Consider the following 17,357-nt stretch of genomic DNA (forward strand, 5'->3'; position numbering starts at 1 on the left):
GGTTTGAGTAGGTCTAAACGGTTTTCAAGGATTTAACAATCGGATCACCTCCGGTTCGAAATTGTGATCGGTTCTGGTCGAACCGGGTTGGACCGACCGGACCGGTCTGAGATTGATAACCTTGATAAAAACATAAGGACCTTCTAATTATTTATCCTAAAAAATAATACATAGTTTTTTTTTTTGGATAAAAATGCATACATCATTTTATAGATACGAATATATGAAGTACAACAAGAAAAGTAAGGAATAAAACCTTACATAAGTATAGGCCATGCCTATTACAAAATCCATAAAAGTAAAAAATCGACTACAACGAGCAAAATAAACCATCAAAGGTACATATAAAACACAAAATAGATGAAATATATTTCTTCAAATACATAGTTACTACATAGTTACGTTTTGCCTTTAATGAAAGTAATTGTAATTCCCACTATAATGTTAGTAAAATAGAAGTTGGATGGCAATAGTTGTAATTTACCCCAACAATTCATCATCCTCCTTGGTTCTTTCTCCTCCCTTTAACTCCAGGAAGTGAAGCACATAGTTCAATTCTGGGCTGCAAATAATCTGTAAAAGGATATGGACACGACAAACTCCAAAATCTCCATTTCCACCTCCTCTAACCGACCTTCCACTCGCCTCTTGTTTGATCGCCGTTACGGTTGGGTGTAAATCTCTATTTCTCTCTGCTTCTGTATTTACTTCTCGATGTTTAGGGTAAGTTTTACTTAACATATTTTCTGAATTTTAGGTTTGATGAATGGAAAGACCCCTCAGAGGAAGCTCTAGCTGGTGGCCGCGGAATGTAAGATTTTTCCTTCATTTTCTCGGAAACAATCATAGCCCCTAATATCATCAATTTTGTCAATTCATACTTATTTAACTCTTTTTCTTTCGGATTTATTTGTGAAGGTTCTGCATATTGCCTCTAGCAAAGAGTTTCCTGAACACCGCCTCGCAGTCGGTATGTTGGCTGCCAAATTTACTGTGATAATTGAGTGATTTGAATTTGAATTTGTATTATCTTTGTGCAAATTCAATTTTGAAATAAAATACAGAGATCGTGTTCTCAATTGGTATGAATTTAACTGATGTATTAGGGTTATGAATGCACATTCTCTTCCTTAGTTGCTGTAGACTTGTTATGAACTAATAGTTTTTTTTTTTTTTTTTGATAAGATGAACTAATTGAGAACTCGTGTGACCGAAGGTCACGGGTTCGAGTCTTAGGAGCGGTCTCTTGCCAAAAAGTTTTGGCAAGGGAAGGCTTGCCCCCAGTACACCCTTGTGGTGGGACCCCTCCCCGGACCCTCGCTTAGCGGGGACGCGTAATGCACCGGGCCGCTCTTTTTTTATAAGATGAACTAATAGTTTTTAAGGTTCTTAGTAAGTATTTGTGGGAATTTAGGACTATAAATTGAGTACTGCTTTTTATGAAGGTTTTAATGATTCTACCATAGGAAATGCAGTTATTTTTTGGGGGCTTGGCTTTACAGCTATCATATGCATTGAGTTCTTGTATAGAGAAATGCTCTAGCTTGATTTTTGGCTTTTGTTTCTTAATTTTATTGTGGTTTAGCTCTGGTTTGTTAAGTTTGTGTTGAAGAGCTTTCGGTTGGCCTTTCTGTACTCTCTTTTTCAAGTAGTTTGCATGTTGAATCTGCAAGTAGAACCTTTTAGTACAGTTTTCACCTGATTTTTAGATGAGTATAATCGAGTAGTGTATTCTTGCATTCAGGCTCAACTCTCATGCTTGCTTCTATCAATCTACTTTCACTTGAAGTGTTAACATTGTTGTCCGTCCATCCCTAATTAGTTAGGAGTGGCTTCTGCTTTAGCCAACTATTTGTTTGAATATAGTCATTACCATCTGTTAAACGTTTTGTGAATGCACACAACATTCTGTTTTCTTTGTCCATTTCCTTTTCCTGCTGTGAGCGAGTAAAAAATATCCGACAGCAATGTGTTTTGATACATTTCCAGTTTTTTGATGTCAGTTCATTATGGCTATTCTCCATGAAGGCTTTGCTTAGAGAAACGGCCTTTGCAATTTGTCATATTTCACCTTAATTGATCTTCATTTGTGTCACACACTGATTTTACTGACTGAAAGAAGTGAGGCTGATTCCTAAACTGATTAGGTCGGAGGTCGGAAAGAAGGCGAGCCTGAGCATCCCAACTAGGTTGGCACCCCCAGGAACTCACCGAGCAAATGAGCCCGAAAATATTATTAAAAAGAGAACAAAAAATTCGAACGAAATAAATAAAGCAACCCATGAAGGGCAATAAAAACCTCAAACCAAGACCAACAAAAATCAACAAAATCTGTAGTTTGGAAGACCCCGAATGTCATCAGAAATGCTTAGAAAAACTAGATACTCTATGTAGAAATAATTTACTTTGCTTTTGAAATAAGGTGAGTTAAATTCGTTATGAGATTAGTTTACATTTTGTTATTTACTTAAGCGCGACTTGGACAAAATGGCCGAAGTTTTATTAAATTATCACCCATATCAATTTAAGTTTCTTGTAGCATTTGAAAGACCTGCTTTCCTTGTACATGCCCAATTTTCTTATATTCTTGCTGTTACATTTTTTGGTTAGGAATACTCGGAAAAGACTTGGTTCGTGCTATAGAGAGAATGAAAATACCATTTTCCTTTTTGCTAATTAACATGCATTGTCTTAATTTCCTCACAGGTTAACCTTGCTGCAAATTTTGCTGTCAAAGTTTACGAGAGGCCAGATCTTTTATCCCCTCGGGCACTGCAGGAAAATCTTCATAACCAGCTTCAAAAATTCAATTCCACTCTGAAGAAACCAGAAACCAGCAGCTGTTTGACACTGAAAGATAAATTTCCATTACAAACTTCCGCTTCTACTTCAGATCTACAATTAAAAACTGGGAAGTCATAGATGGTTCGAAGTATGCAACGTTTTCGTGATTTGCTTTTGGATTTATCCATCTGCACTATTACAGGTAAATGATGGATTCATACAATCATATGGACTCTCATGTCTACAGCTAAACATTTTTGGCTGGATAACCATATGTTTGGCTCGTGAATTTGTTCGTGAATACGCAGTATTCAGAGTCCATAAAGCGTTGTATGGCTTGTCTACATTGAGAATTGAGGATAATAATCCCAGAAGAGCTTCAGCATTTTTTTAGATAAATTCTTAAGTTTTATAATAATAATTATTTGATGGCAGTAGTTATATCTAGAGTAAGAATCATGCCCAGAAACAGATATATTTATACTGAATTTGCATTCAATTTGTGAACAAGCAGATAGAGACGAGCAAGCAGACTTAGAATTTTTTTTCTTGAGTTTACTCATTTCAATTGTGTTAAGCACTTTGATTTTTTATTTAGACACATTAAGTTTGATGTTTTATTTTTTTTGGAGTATTAAGCCTTTAATTTTTTGTTTGGAGCCTTGGCGCAATGGTAAACGTTGTTGTCGTGTGCTCGAGAGGTTGCGGGTTCGAGTCTTAGGAACGGCCTCTTGCCAAAAAAAATTGGCAGAGGAAGGCTTGCTCCCAATACACTCATGTGATGGGACCTCTCCCCGGATCCTCGCATAGTGCACTGGGCCTCCCTTTTATTAACTCTTTGATTTTTTTTTTATATATATATTTTTAGTCACATTTAAGCGTATTCTTGTCCAAAGTGGATAAACGTGTCTAATTTGGTGAGATGGAAGCAAAGTGGGTTAGATATATAAATGGACCCTTTTAATTGGACTAGATTTGTAATTAGCCCTTTAATCATTTAACCATTTAACTTGACACTTGAGATAACTCGGGATAAAGTAAAAAAATATTTATAACTTTATTTAATTACAGCTGTTAAAAAATTCTCGTTTTCTTTATTTAGATTTTCTTATTTAGATTTTGATATTTTTTTCTAATTTTTAGCCGAAAGATAATCACTTCTTTGCTTTATTTTGCTTTTTCTATATTGAATAAATTGTTTAATTGATTTACCATGGTAGATTCGATGGTTTTTTTCTTCATTTGTAGTTTATTTTGTTCTTTCTCTCTTTATAGGTAGTTATGGTATGCCACCTATATGAATAATTGTCGTTTGTCCTGCTATATAAGTGTTATAATGTTTTCTTTCATGAAAAAATACATCATATAAATTTTAATTCATTGAAAGACCATAGAGTCATTCCTGGAAAAAAAAAAACTATGAAATCGAAACTGGATAGAATGTGTTTCTCGATATTGTGTCAAAAATAGTTTCAAGTACTGTCTATAATTGCCCTATCACGATCTATGAAGATGCAAATTCAAACTTCTCAAATGTATTTTTGAATTGTAATTTTTGAATGGTTTATGTTGAGATTTACTATTTTTTCTATGATATTTTTTCTAAAAAAAACTTGACACTTCGAGATCAAATTAAACCAACATAACACATGTCAATATATATTTAGTGAGATAAGGGCCAAATTTAATGCTAATGTTTTAAGCGAAGTACATATTTAGTCCTTAACATATGAAATAGTGTAAATTTAACTTAACGTAGATCAATTTTAACGTAGAGATATAATTGATATTTGAAAGGTATGAAGTGACATTAAATACAGGTCCAACCAGTTTTTTCTAATTTTCGATAATACGGGACTAAAATTGATCTTGTTTGGAAATATTAGGGTTAACTTTGCACCATTTCATACGTTAAAGCTAAATTTAGTCTTTATCCCGTATTTGGTAGTTATTTGACACATCTCAGTTTCTCATACAAACATACGTCATTTTGAACTAATTTAATCTTTAGATCAAATTGATACCAAACTTAATTTTGGACAAATTTGGTCCTATTAAACCTTAATTAGCAGATTGATTCTTATTTCAAGAATGAAATAAGGGTCTATTTTGCTTTTAAAGTTAACAGATATATTTAGTTTAATTAAAATTAAAATTTAGATATTAATTGAGTCCTAAAATTGACAATATTTGATAATCAGTCCAAATTTGAATATTTTTTTTGCTAAGTTTATTATAAAATATTGTTAACTTTAAGATTGATTTGAGTCGATACTTAAATTTTAGAGATAAAGTGTAAAAATATTCATACCGATTACAACTAGAAACAATTTTATTCATAACGTCTAAAATGATACAATTTTATCTTAATATTGGCAACCAAAAGTAATTTTACCCATAATGTTGATAATTTGTGTCAATTTGAGAAATAATTTATCAAATTTTCTTCTCGGTCATGAATCTTGTTATCTACATTTCACATGTGCGTCATTTTATCACTCATTACTAACATATCACAAACATAGTATTAGATGTGAATTTTAAAAAAAATTAAAAAAACATATTGTCTTTCGTATGAGTTGGACAAATAAAATTTCAAATATTTCGGTGAATTTTATTATTAAATCACAAAAAAATATGAATTTTTTTTTGAATCAACTGATATCCAATACTGTAAAATAAGAACAAAATATCTTTATTTTATAATAATGTTTGAAATTGATCCATCTTGGATAAAATTACTCTTAGCTGTAAATATTACGGGTAAAATTTCACCATTTTTTATGGTAAAATTACTCCTGAAGTTAAGAGCATCTCCAAGAGACTCTTAGTGCAGTTTCTAAAAATAATATAAATAATTGACTTTTAGTGATTTAAGAGTGATTAAGATATATCATCTCTAACAATACTCTTTATATTTACTCCTTATTTATTATTTTATAATTAAAATTATTAATGATTGTTATATTTTCCAATAGTGAAAGGAGAGAGACTATTTAATAATAAATTATTAGTATAAAATGAAGTTAGGAGGTACTAAGAGGTGGAGAGAGGCTCTCTATTAATAGAGAGGATGGAGATGCTTTTAGTGATTTGAGGAGCCATTAATAGGGCTGTAAATGAGCCGAGCCACTCATGAGTGGCTCGATGGTCGGTTCGATAAAAGCTCGGCTCGATTTGTAAACGAGCCGCTCGTGAGCACGATTTACTAGCTCGGTTCGTAAACGAGCCGAGCTTGAGCAGGACAAAGCTCGGCTCAAAAGCTCGTGAGCAGGCTCGATTAGAACATTTATAACAAATTTTAGTTTTGCATTAGTTCACAAATATCTAAACTTAATATTATTTCATTTGCTATTAAATAAGGTCGTTCACAAACATAATAAATAATAAGTAATAGACGAACTATTTGTAAGCATCTTCTTTATTTATTCACGAACTTTGCTTGTGAGCTTGTTTATGTACACAATTAAAGAGTTATTTGCGAGCAAACTTCACAAATATAATTAACGATTTACTCACAAACAATTCATGATTAGATAGTTTTCTTAATGAACTAAGTCCAAAGAGGATTTTGGGCTCGAAACAAGCTCGAAGCTCGGATCGAGCTCGTTGAGCAAGCCAAAGCTTGGTTTTGGCTCGAGCTCATTAATTTTATAGCAAGCTCGGCTCGGGTTCGAGCTCGTTAATTTTATAGCGAGCCGAGCTTGAGTAGGTCAAAGCTCGGCTTGGCTCGGCTCGATTACAGACCTAGGCACTAAGAGGCTGTTGGAGCTGATTTTTAATGAACCAAGTCCAAAGAGGATTTTGGGCTCGAAACAAGATCGAAGCTCGGATTGAGCTCGTTGAGCAAGCCAAAGCTTGGTTCTGGCTCGAGCTCGTTAATTTTATAGCAATCTCGGCTCGGGCTCGAGCTCGTTAATTTTATAGCAATCTCGGCTCGGATCTAGCCACTAAGAAGCTGTTGGAGCTGATTTTTAATTTTTCCTCCTTAAATTTTAACTTAAAAGCCAAACTAAAAGGCTGTTAGAGCTGAATGTTAAGTGTATTTGCACTCGTAAAACCAAATTTACCCTTGTTAATAAACAGATCTCTTGCACTCTCGAGAGATTGGCACGTCGTGGTTCAATTTTCAGCCACATAGTAACCAAAAATTACACCTGTGATCGAACTCAGTAGCCTTTTGCTGACCACCAAATTTGTCATCCATGAAAAATGCCAAAACCCCTAAATTAAAAATAAATAATTTAAAATAAAATCAAACACATATATTATCCAAAATCAACGCCATTTTTACATGGCTTCAGCAGCAACAACAAAACCCAAGTTGCTGCTACTTCTTCTTCTTCATCTTCTACACCCATAAAATGCGAACCCTTCTCACTTTGCGGCCATTACCATCATCATCATCATCGCCACCGTCAAATCAGCCATGCCTGACTTCCAATTTCCCCCCTTCACCTCCTCCTTGCACTTCCTTCATCTATAGCTTTAGACCCAACAAGCGTTTTCACTTTCTTACTCCTTGTTCTTCTCTTAAACAGACTAAGAAACAACAGACTCTTCAGAAAGCCAATGCTCCTCAGAGTTTGAGGTGGTGGTTGAATCCTAAAAGCGGTGGCGCTGCGGCCGATGATGACGATAAAATTAAGGGCGATGGTGAAGAGGATGGATCATTGGAAGGGGAAACTGCTGTTAAGGGTACAATTTTGGCTGGTGTTTTGCTTGTGGGTTTTGTTGGTGGATTTGGTGCTGTTGGGTATATTTATAGGGACCAGATCAATGTCTTCTTAAACCAGTTTTCTGGGTTTATTGAAGGTAATTTTGAATTTCTGAGTAATTTTATGCTATTTTGGGAATTTCTCGTTGTGTTTAAGCATTCTAGTGTAATTTAGGGATTTCAATTGAAATTTGCAATTCTCATTGGGTAGACATGTTTGGTGTTTTGAATTTTTTGTGAGTTTGGTGTATCAATGCAGTAAGTTTGTTTGGATCACATTTGATTTCAATTTCCCCTAAGGTTCAGTTTTCAAGGAATGGAAAACAATCTCTGGTTTTATTGATTTAATCTTCAGTTTCTTTCATTTCAGCTTATGTGTTTCATAAGAATTTAATGTTCTTCTGATAGTATTTAAGTTAGGGTTAGGGATTATGGAACAATATTTGAATTTTGATGTTGCTGAAGTAATAGGAGAGATTTCATTTGAAAATTTTCTCGGTATGAAGCTTATGATTATCCTTTTTCTCTGCATTTGAGTAAAGTTTGAAGTATATTGATATCAATTGTATAATTTAGCTGTTTGAGCTGAAAGCCTGCACTACAATTTACAGTCTCATCTTTGATATCCAAAAGTGTTTTTTAGACTGTTTTTCTGGGACAGTTGGATTACATATTGCTTAGAATTTCTGTTTGATGGTGAATTTTCTTATTCTTAAAAGGGTAATGTAGACATTTAGGTATCAAAGGTGCGCCGGAGAAGCCAAAAGGCGGCCTATGTTCAAGAGGTTGTGAGCCTAGCACGTCGCTGGAGTTGTGCCTAGGCGCAATTCTATAATCCAGCCAATTTTTTTAGGGTTCCAAGTTAAAAAGTGGTTGTTTCAATCTCAACTCTTTCGTATTTATATCATCCACGGTTGAAGAAAGTTCTTATCATACTAGAGTAGGAAAAGTTATCATGAATACCTTTACTTTATGTGCTAGGCCTAGGTTTTAAGGAGAAGTTTAAAACACCATCTTCTAGTGTTCGAGAAAGAACTCCTACAGTTCTTAGAGATGAGAAGGAAGAAAAATCTGTTTTTGTAGGTCAGTACCTTGAAGAGAGGGATGGATCCAGGGGTTTAGGGGGGACTTGAGTACCCACTGATCAACGGAAAACGCCAAAAATCCTATGGAAATTGTGAATGGAGCTTTAATGTTTTTATTTTATTTTATTTTTTAAATGTAAAAACCTTAAAAAATATCAATTTTTAGCACCCATAAATCACGATATTCACCCATCTCAGTGAATCCTAGATCCGTCACTCCGTCGCTGTTTGAAGATGAAGAGGACGAGATTGAAAACCTTGAAGATGAATTTGATGTTGGAGATGATGATAGTGGTGGTAATGACTTCGATGAGTGATGAATATGGACTATGGAGACTTTAGTCTTGATGCAAAATAGTTATTAGAGTATTAGTTAATTAAATTATGATTTAGTTGAGCTTTAGTCTTCGGATTTAGAATCTAGTATTATGGATTATGAATTATGATTATGGAAGAGTTAATAGTTAATTTGGGATTGATTTCATGCTAGAAATTATGATTAAGATTGTGGCTAATTGGAAATGATTTAATATTTGATTATTTATTGCATTTTAGAAATGTTAATTGCTATTATTTATGATTTTGTGTATTATTTTTCCTTAGTGCGCCTTGTGTCGCTCAGGTGCATGCTGTCAAAGTTACAACACTGATAGTAGGAATTTAGAAGAATTTAGATTAGAATATAATAGAAGAGCAGGACATATATAGTAATTCTCATTGATACGAAACCTTACAATTGCATGGCATATATAGAAGGAAGGATAGTACAGCTGACGTAGTACCTTATAACGAACTAAAAACGACAAAATAGCACGCAGAATAATAAAACAACCATGACGTACATAGATTCATTCTACCGTTATCATTCCACAGCTGCAATAACGACCCTATAACAAACTAGAAACGACAAAATAGCAAGCAGAATAATAAAACAAGCATGACGTATATAGAATCATTCTACCGTTAACATTCCACATCTGCAATGACGTCCCTCTAACAAACTAGAAACGACAAAATAGCAAGCAGAAGAATAAAACAACCATGACGTATATAGAAGGAAGGATAGTACAGGATACAGCTGATGTGGAAGCTAGTTCCATTCTACGGTTATCATTCCACAGCTGGAATAACAACCCTCTAACGAACTAGAAACGACAAAATAGCAAGTAGAATAATAAAAAAAACGATGATATCAATAACAGAAATTAGCTAACTCCTTAGTATAATTTCCTTTTCAGTCCTTCCATTTCTTACTTATATGCTGATACGTGACACACGCCTGTGCCTTGCGCGTAGGCTCCAGAACCCCAGGCGCCTTAGTGCGTCTTGCACCTTTAATGACTATGGTTAAGTGGCTAAATGAATGTGACAATTTACTCGGTTATGTATCGTGGGAATTGCATGCAGAAACTCTAATTAACTGAATGAACTTGTGCGCGTTATTTGTTAGAACTAGAAGCTGTCTTTTATTAAAAAGGCGGCCCGGTGCACTACGCCTCCCTGCTAAGGGAGGGTCCGGGTAGGGCTGTAATCGAGCCGAGCCGAGCTGAGCTTTGGACTGTTCAAGCTCGGCTCGCTATAAAATTAACGAGCTCGAGCCTGAGCCGAGCTTGCTATAAAATTAACGAGCCGAGCCCGAGCCGAGCTTTGGCTTGCTCAACGAGCTTGAGCCGAGTTTCGAGCCTAAAATCCTCTTTTGGACTTGGTTCATTAAGAAAATTATCTAACCATGAATTGTTTGTGAGTAAATTGTTAATTATATTTGTGAAATTTGCTCGCAAATAACTCTTTAATTGTGTACATAAACAAGCTTACAAGCAAAGTTCGTGAATAAATAAACAAGATGCTTACAAATAGTTCGTCTATTACTCATTTATTATGTTTGTGAACAAACTCATCTAATAGCAAATGAAATAATATTAAGTTTAGATATTTGTGAACTAACACAAAACTATATAGTTTTCTACAAAACTAAAATTTGTTCATAAATGTTCTAATCGAGCCTGCTCGCGAGCTTTCGAAATCGAGCCGAGTCGAGCCGAGCTTTTATCGAGCTGATCACCGATCCCCTTCCAATTTTTTGGCAAGAGGCCACTCCTAAGATTCGAACCTGTGACCTCTCAGCACACGACAACAACGTTTACTGTTGCGCCAAGGCTCGCCCTCCTGTCTTTTATTAGTGTAAAAAAAAAAGAAAAAGGAAATTCTGGAACCGAATGAAGTATTGATAGATTTTTGTTAGAGATAGGAAAGGGGAAAAAAAATCCATTTTCATGAGATTGAAGAGACTCTAATTTCATTTTCTCCTCATCCTGCACCTTATTTTGTTATTTAGCATGCCAGTCGCTAAACTTTGCACACAGAACGATTCCTGCACAATGAAAAAATGATTATGCCTGAAAGCATATGCAAAGGTGCATCTGCATCCATCGGGGTTTCATATGCACTTGCGCAAGATAACTGTATAGTGATGTATTAGATGATACCTATGAAGTACCGATACTTCCAGGAGGTCGGAGTATCATTGTCGGACACTCCGGACATGGGGACATGGCGGGACATACACCGGACACGGCAAAAAAATGTCCCTTAAGTTGCATCATGACAAGTTAATGTTTACAAAAGAAAGGGTAATAAAAAGTAAAGAGTATTCTTGCGGGGTGTCCTATGCTTGCATAATTTTTTTTAAGTTCTTCATTTTCAGTTTTTCCTTGCTAGTAGGTAGACGCATTTTAAAAGGTTTAGTTTTTCATTTTGTTGTCATATAATGCACTTGCTAGAATTTCATATGGTTCTTTCTATCTGCAGGTTATGGACCCGCAGGGTATGCTTTATTCGTAGCAGTTTATGCAGGACTTGAAGTAAGCATTTTACTCGCTTTTCTCGACTTCAACAGAACGTATTGAAGATTAAATTTGCTTCCTTCAATAAGATAAATGTGAAATTAGGGATTCGTGATTTTAGCCGAATCTAACTTTAACTAATCTGTGCTTTACTAGATCCTTGCAATTCCGGCAATTCCTTTAACCATGTCAGCTGGTCTGCTTTTTGGTTCTTTAATCGGCACCATCATCGTCTCTATAAGCGGAACAGTAAGTTTCATTGCATGTTTGTGTGTTCATTACAAATGTGGAAGACAATTATATTCTTAATGCTAACATTGACATTATTTTACCCTGTTCAGGTTGCAGCAAGTGTTGCCTTTCTAATTGCGAGATATTTTGCTCGTGATCGAATTCTTAAACTGGTTGAAGGAAATAAAAAGTTTCTTGCAATTGACAAGGCAATTGGTGAAAATGGGTTTCGAGTTGTAACCCTTCTTCGTTTGAGCCCTTTGCTTCCGTTTTCCCTGGGGAATTATTTATATGGATTGACGTCGGTTAAATTCGTTCCATATGTTTTGGGAAGGTTTGTTTATTGTTTAACTAGCTATTTTCTTTAGTATTAAGTTTGATTTCTTTTGCAAATATTTCTATGAAATTTAACCTATGTTGCACAGACATGGAAACGGAAACGGACACAAACATGGACACGAAAATGGACACCGGAAACGTTATTTCTAAGACATTACCTTCATATAATAGTCTTCAAACAAAAACAGACAGAAACAAGGACACGAAACGCAGAAATGCTACTGAAGAGAAGTGTTCGTGCAACATAGAATTTAACTGGTCATACTGTTAAGAAAGTGGGTTGCTCGGGACTTTGTATTTAGACTTCTCCCTAATATGAACCCATACTTTCTATGCTTTTGCTAGAATAACTAGGGCAATAGCATTCTAATCGGGTATATTACACTCATGAGCCCTCAACTTTGGTCTTACTTTCTTTATGATAGCCCTGAACTTCAAAAATGGACATAATAGTCCCTAAACTTTTCCCTTAATAACATAAAAGCCCTTTAATCTTTGACCACTCCAATAGCAGATAACCGTCCATTGTAGAGCTGATGGAAACTAAGCAATTTTAAGTCTTCAACTTTTTAGTTTTGAGATCATCTAAGTCTTGTTTGGTTAAGAGAGAGAAAATGACTCTTTGGAGAAAGAAAGCTTTGAAAATAGTTTAGAAAATAGAAAATGTGGTTCAAAATTTTCTTGATTAATATTTTTTGCGGAGAACTTTTGAAATGAAATTCATGTGGACCTAATGTTTTATAAATTATTTCTAATTACTTGCATACCCTTGTTGAAATATGTATAGTAATTCAGATTTAGTTTTCATGCAGTTGGTTGGGCATGCTTCCAGGAACATGGGCTTATGTGAGTGCTGGCGCATTTGGCCGCGCAATCATTGTGAGCTTTCTGCACTGCTGTTATTTTGTTTCATGTCATGCCTGATTTCGAAGAATTAAAGTTAAACGAATCTTAAGTTAATTAATTAATATTATAAAAGCTAGTTTCCATCAAGATGAATGTCTCCATTTGCGATATTTCTAAACTCTTCAAAATGGAGCATGGTTTTCTTGTGTTCTTCTTTCCAATACTTCTGTCCAAATCTTCTTTGCTTTTTTATTTATTTCTTTTTATTCTAATTTAATTTCATCTGTAGATCATATAGATAGATAGGAGAAGGCTGAGATTAGGACATCTTATTTGTAACTTGGAACCTTAAAAAATAGTGTAGCTTCTAAATTTGAGCCTAGGCGTGCCTCGGGCAAGGCGCACTAAGGCACACACACTCAAGTGCGAGCCTCTTGAACAGAGCTCAACTTTATGCAAATGCCTTCACAGCGTTTGTGATAATATGCTTGAGGCGTTAGGCTCAGCAAGGCGCACTAAGGTATGCTCGAGTGCGAGCCTCTTGAACAGATCCCACCTTTATGCAAATGGCTTCACAGCGTTTGTGATAATATGCTAGAGGCGTTAGGCTCAGCAAGGCGCACAAAGGTACACTCAAGTGCGAGCCTCTTGAACAGAGCTCACCTTTATGCAAATGGCTTCACAGCGTTTGTGATAATATGCTTGAGGCGTTAGGCTCATCAAGGCGCACAAAGGTACACTCGAGTGCGAGCCTCTTGAACAGATCCCACCTTTATGCAAATGGCTTCATAGCGTTGGCGATAATATGCTTGAGGCCTTCGGGTCATCAAGGCGCACAAAGGTATACTCAAGTGCGAGCCTCTTGAACAGATCCCACCTTTATGCAAATGGCTTCACAGCGTTTGTGATTATATGCTTGAGGCTTTAGGCTCATCAAGGCGCACGAAGATACACTCAAGTGTGAGCCTCTTGAACAGAGAGCACCTTTATGCAAATGGCTTCACAGCGTTTGTGATAATATGCTTGAGGCGTTAGGCTCATCAAGGCACACTCAAGTGCGAGCCTCTTGAACAGAGCCCACTTTTATGCAAATGGCTTCACAGCGTTTGTGATAATATGCTTGAGGCGTTAGGCTCAGCAAAGCGCACTAAGGTACACTCAAGTGTGACGCTTGAACAGAACCCACCTTTATGCAAATGGCTTCACAGCGTTTGTGATAATATGATTGAGGCCTTAGGCGCGCACAAAGGTACGCTCAAGTGCGAGCCTCTTGAACAGATCCCACCTTTATGCAAATGGCTTCACAGCGTTTGTGATAATATGCTTGAGGCGTTAGGCTCAGCAAGGCGCACAAAGGTACACTCAAGTGCGAGCCTCTTGAACAGATCCCACCTTTATGCAAATGGCTTCACAGCGTTTGTGATAATATGCTTGAGGCGTTAGGCTCATCAAGGCGCACTGAGGCACACTCAAGTGCGAGCCTCTTGAACAGATCCCACCTTTATGCAAATGGCTTCACAGCGTTTGTGATAATATGCTTGAGGCCTTAGGCGCGCACTAAGGTACACTCAAGTGCGAACCTCTTGAACAGATCCGACCTTTATGCAAATGGTGTTATGGGTCCGCGAAAAGGATCTCGTCACGGGTCTTCCCACAGGGAAATCAAGCGTGATTTTCTTGTTGCTGTTCTTGGCCTTCCTTGAATTACCTATCTTTCTTAAATTTACGATAAGTGATTTTTATTAAAGAGATCACCACTCTTCCTTAATCTTTTGATTGAAAAAATCTCCTCCCTTTTGATCGATCAAGAATCCCCTTTATAAAGAGGTACAAGATTCCTAAGCATCCAAGGTATCCTTAGCCAAGAAGGATTCTACCACCATTAGGATTCTACCACCTTAGGATTCTACCAAAAATAAAAGAATAAAAGCCTAATAAGTACTACCAGCAAATAGACGCAAACTGACCTAAATAATAAGCATAAAATAATAAACATTAAATAATAAAAGACTCCTAAATTTTAAAGACTCTTAAATAAATAAAAAACCCTAAATAATATAACCTAAAATAAGACAACCGTAACAAATGGCTTCACAGCGTTTTTGATAATATGCTTGAGGCTTTAGGCTCATCAAGGCGCACTAAGGCACACTCAAGTGCGAGCCTACCTTTATGCAAATGGCTTCACAGCGTTTATGATAATATGCTTCAGGCCTTAGGCCCATCAAGGCGCACTAAGGCACACTCAAGTGCGAGCCTACCTTTATGCAAATGGCTTCACAGCGTTTATGATAATATGCTTGAGGCCTTAGGCTCATCAAGGCGCACTAAGGCACACTCAAGTGCGAGCCTACCTTTATGCAAATGGCTTCACAGCGTTTATGATAATATGCTCATCAAGGCGCACTAAGGCACACTCAAGTGCGAGCCTCTTGAACAGATCCCACCTTTATGCAATTGGCTTCACAGCGTTTGTGATAATATGCTCTTTGATTATGTGCGTGTGTGTATATAATTCTGGTTTTGATTATGCATACATGTACGTTTCAGCAAGAAGAATCTGATGTCGGATTAATCGGAGGAAACAACTCACTGTTGACACTTGGTTTGGGATTGTTAGTCACAGCATTAGCTGCAGCATATGTGACAAGGCTTGCCAAGGTATTCCTCACTGCTTTTTTCTGCCATTTCGGATATCGATATTGCCACCCGATTGACACGGGGATTATCATGTTTCTTGCATTTATATCATATATGATCATATATAACATATAAATAACATAACGCGCTCTTTATAACATATAGATAACATCAGTTTTGATCACATGGATCTTAATGACCATGTAGTATTTGGTCATTCACCGTTAGATACAGGCTTATTAGAATCCTAGGGTTAAAATTCAAAGCATCCTACAGCTTAGATTTAATAAGCATACATCTAACGGTGAATGACCAAATTCACTTGATTATTAAGGTACATGTGAATATTCCTGTAGATAACATAACACGATCTTTAGACATAATAAACCGAAATTTTGCTTCACCTACTGAATTGTGCTCAAGGACTAATTATTATCTATTCTTTTATGCATATTTATGTGTGTGTTGCTTTCGAGTTATGAGATGTAGTGCATTGATATGTGGTGAATTGCACTAATAGTCACTGAAGTTTGAGAATAGTTTCAAAAAGGTCCCTGAACTATATTTTGTTTCAATTAACTTTTATTTTCATTTCAATAAAGTCGTTCCAATCAATTTAGATAAGAAAAGCCACTAGAATAGTGATGTGACTGCCATGTTGTAAGGTGTGATTTTTTCTGTTCTGTTTGAAATGGTCGGAATCACTGTTGTTAGAATCTTACTATTCACAATTCGAATCAATTCGAAAGCCAAATTTGTAGGGTGAATCTAAATTATAACAAAATCTTACAATTCGCGATTCGATTTGATTCAGCTCGATTTCGAGTCAGATTTTCATCACTTTTCATCCAAAACTTCAATAACACTAACTACTAAATCCACTTTCCTCTAATCCGAGGTATCCACTTAAACTAGTTTCATTTCATCATTATCTTGTTGAGAAGAAGGCAAAAAAAAAAAAAAAAAAAAAAAAATTCAGAAGCTCAAACTCTTAAACAGAGTTATTAAACAGAGTTCGATTTGTGAATTAGTTTTATTAAGATTGCATTTGCATTAGATTTAAATTGGAAGTACTTGGTTGATATGATTTCTTTTTTGACCTTAAAATTGCATTATAGACTAGTATTTGATAATATTTTACGTTCAACATGGTAAATATTTTATTTTTTTTTTATAATATTATGAATTTGAACTGAATCTTACAATTTGATTCACGAGTCACGATTCATAAAATGTGGATTTCGATTTACGAGTGTGTTTTGTGCAGGATGCTATAAAAGATATTGATGAGTAGAAAGAAGAAAACTGGGTGAAGAAGAGAAGGCAAAATATTAACTGCAATTTGTAAAGTTGTCACCTCACATTCATTCATGTAAATTCATGTCAAGAATATTGTCAATCATATAGGAAAAGCAGCCTCCTTTCTCTTACTCTTTTCCTTTTTCTTCCCTCATCAAATATTAATTAATTAATTTAAGGGTAATTAATACAATTTCAAAAGGAGTTTTGTTAGTAGCTGAGCTTTTCTGGCTATTAAAGCAAAATTGGGCCACATCTAGTAAGGAGGTCCAATTTCTCTGGCTCGCATGGACAAAGTGTCGAAGGTACTCTTCCAACATGCTGTTGAATCTTTCAGTTTGGCCGTCCGTTTGGGGGTGGTAGCTAGTGGACATGTTCAAATTTGAGCCAAGCAATCTGAATAATTCTGACTAAAAACTGCCACAAATCTCCCATCTCTGTCACTCACTATGCTTTTAGGAATACCCCAATATTTTACAACATGTTTGAAAAAGGCCTTAGCAGTTACTTCGGCCGAGGAATACTTAGCCATTGGAATGAAAGTCCCGTATTTTGAAAATCTATCCACTACCA

At 35.8% G+C, this 17,357-nt stretch overlaps 2 protein-coding genes across 2 annotated transcripts; both read left to right on the forward strand.

Moving 5' to 3' along the window:
- Positions 1-441: 441 nt before the first annotated feature.
- LOC136234961 (uncharacterized) lies at positions 442-3,408 on the forward strand. Its single transcript, XM_066024467.1, has 4 exons — positions 442-674; positions 758-811; positions 919-970; positions 2,707-3,408. The coding sequence occupies exons 1-4, from the start codon at positions 586-588 to the stop codon at positions 2,920-2,922; spliced, it is 411 nt and encodes a 136-aa protein (XP_065880539.1). The 5' UTR covers positions 442-585; the 3' UTR covers positions 2,923-3,408.
- Positions 3,409-7,058: 3,650 nt separating this feature from the next.
- LOC136200632 (uncharacterized) lies at positions 7,059-17,000 on the forward strand. The gene is made up of 7 exons (XM_065991043.1): positions 7,059-7,599; positions 11,395-11,447; positions 11,586-11,678; positions 11,771-11,994; positions 12,812-12,878; positions 15,396-15,506; positions 16,753-17,000. The coding sequence occupies exons 1-7, from the start codon at positions 7,149-7,151 to the stop codon at positions 16,777-16,779; spliced, it is 1,026 nt and encodes a 341-aa protein (XP_065847115.1). The 5' UTR covers positions 7,059-7,148; the 3' UTR covers positions 16,780-17,000.
- Positions 17,001-17,357: the final 357 nt, after the last annotated feature.

The sequence above is a fragment of the Euphorbia lathyris genome, chromosome 7 (assembly GCF_963576675.1).
Source record: "Euphorbia lathyris chromosome 7, ddEupLath1.1, whole genome shotgun sequence".
In the NCBI taxonomy this organism is placed as follows: domain Eukaryota; kingdom Viridiplantae; phylum Streptophyta; class Magnoliopsida; order Malpighiales; family Euphorbiaceae; genus Euphorbia; species Euphorbia lathyris.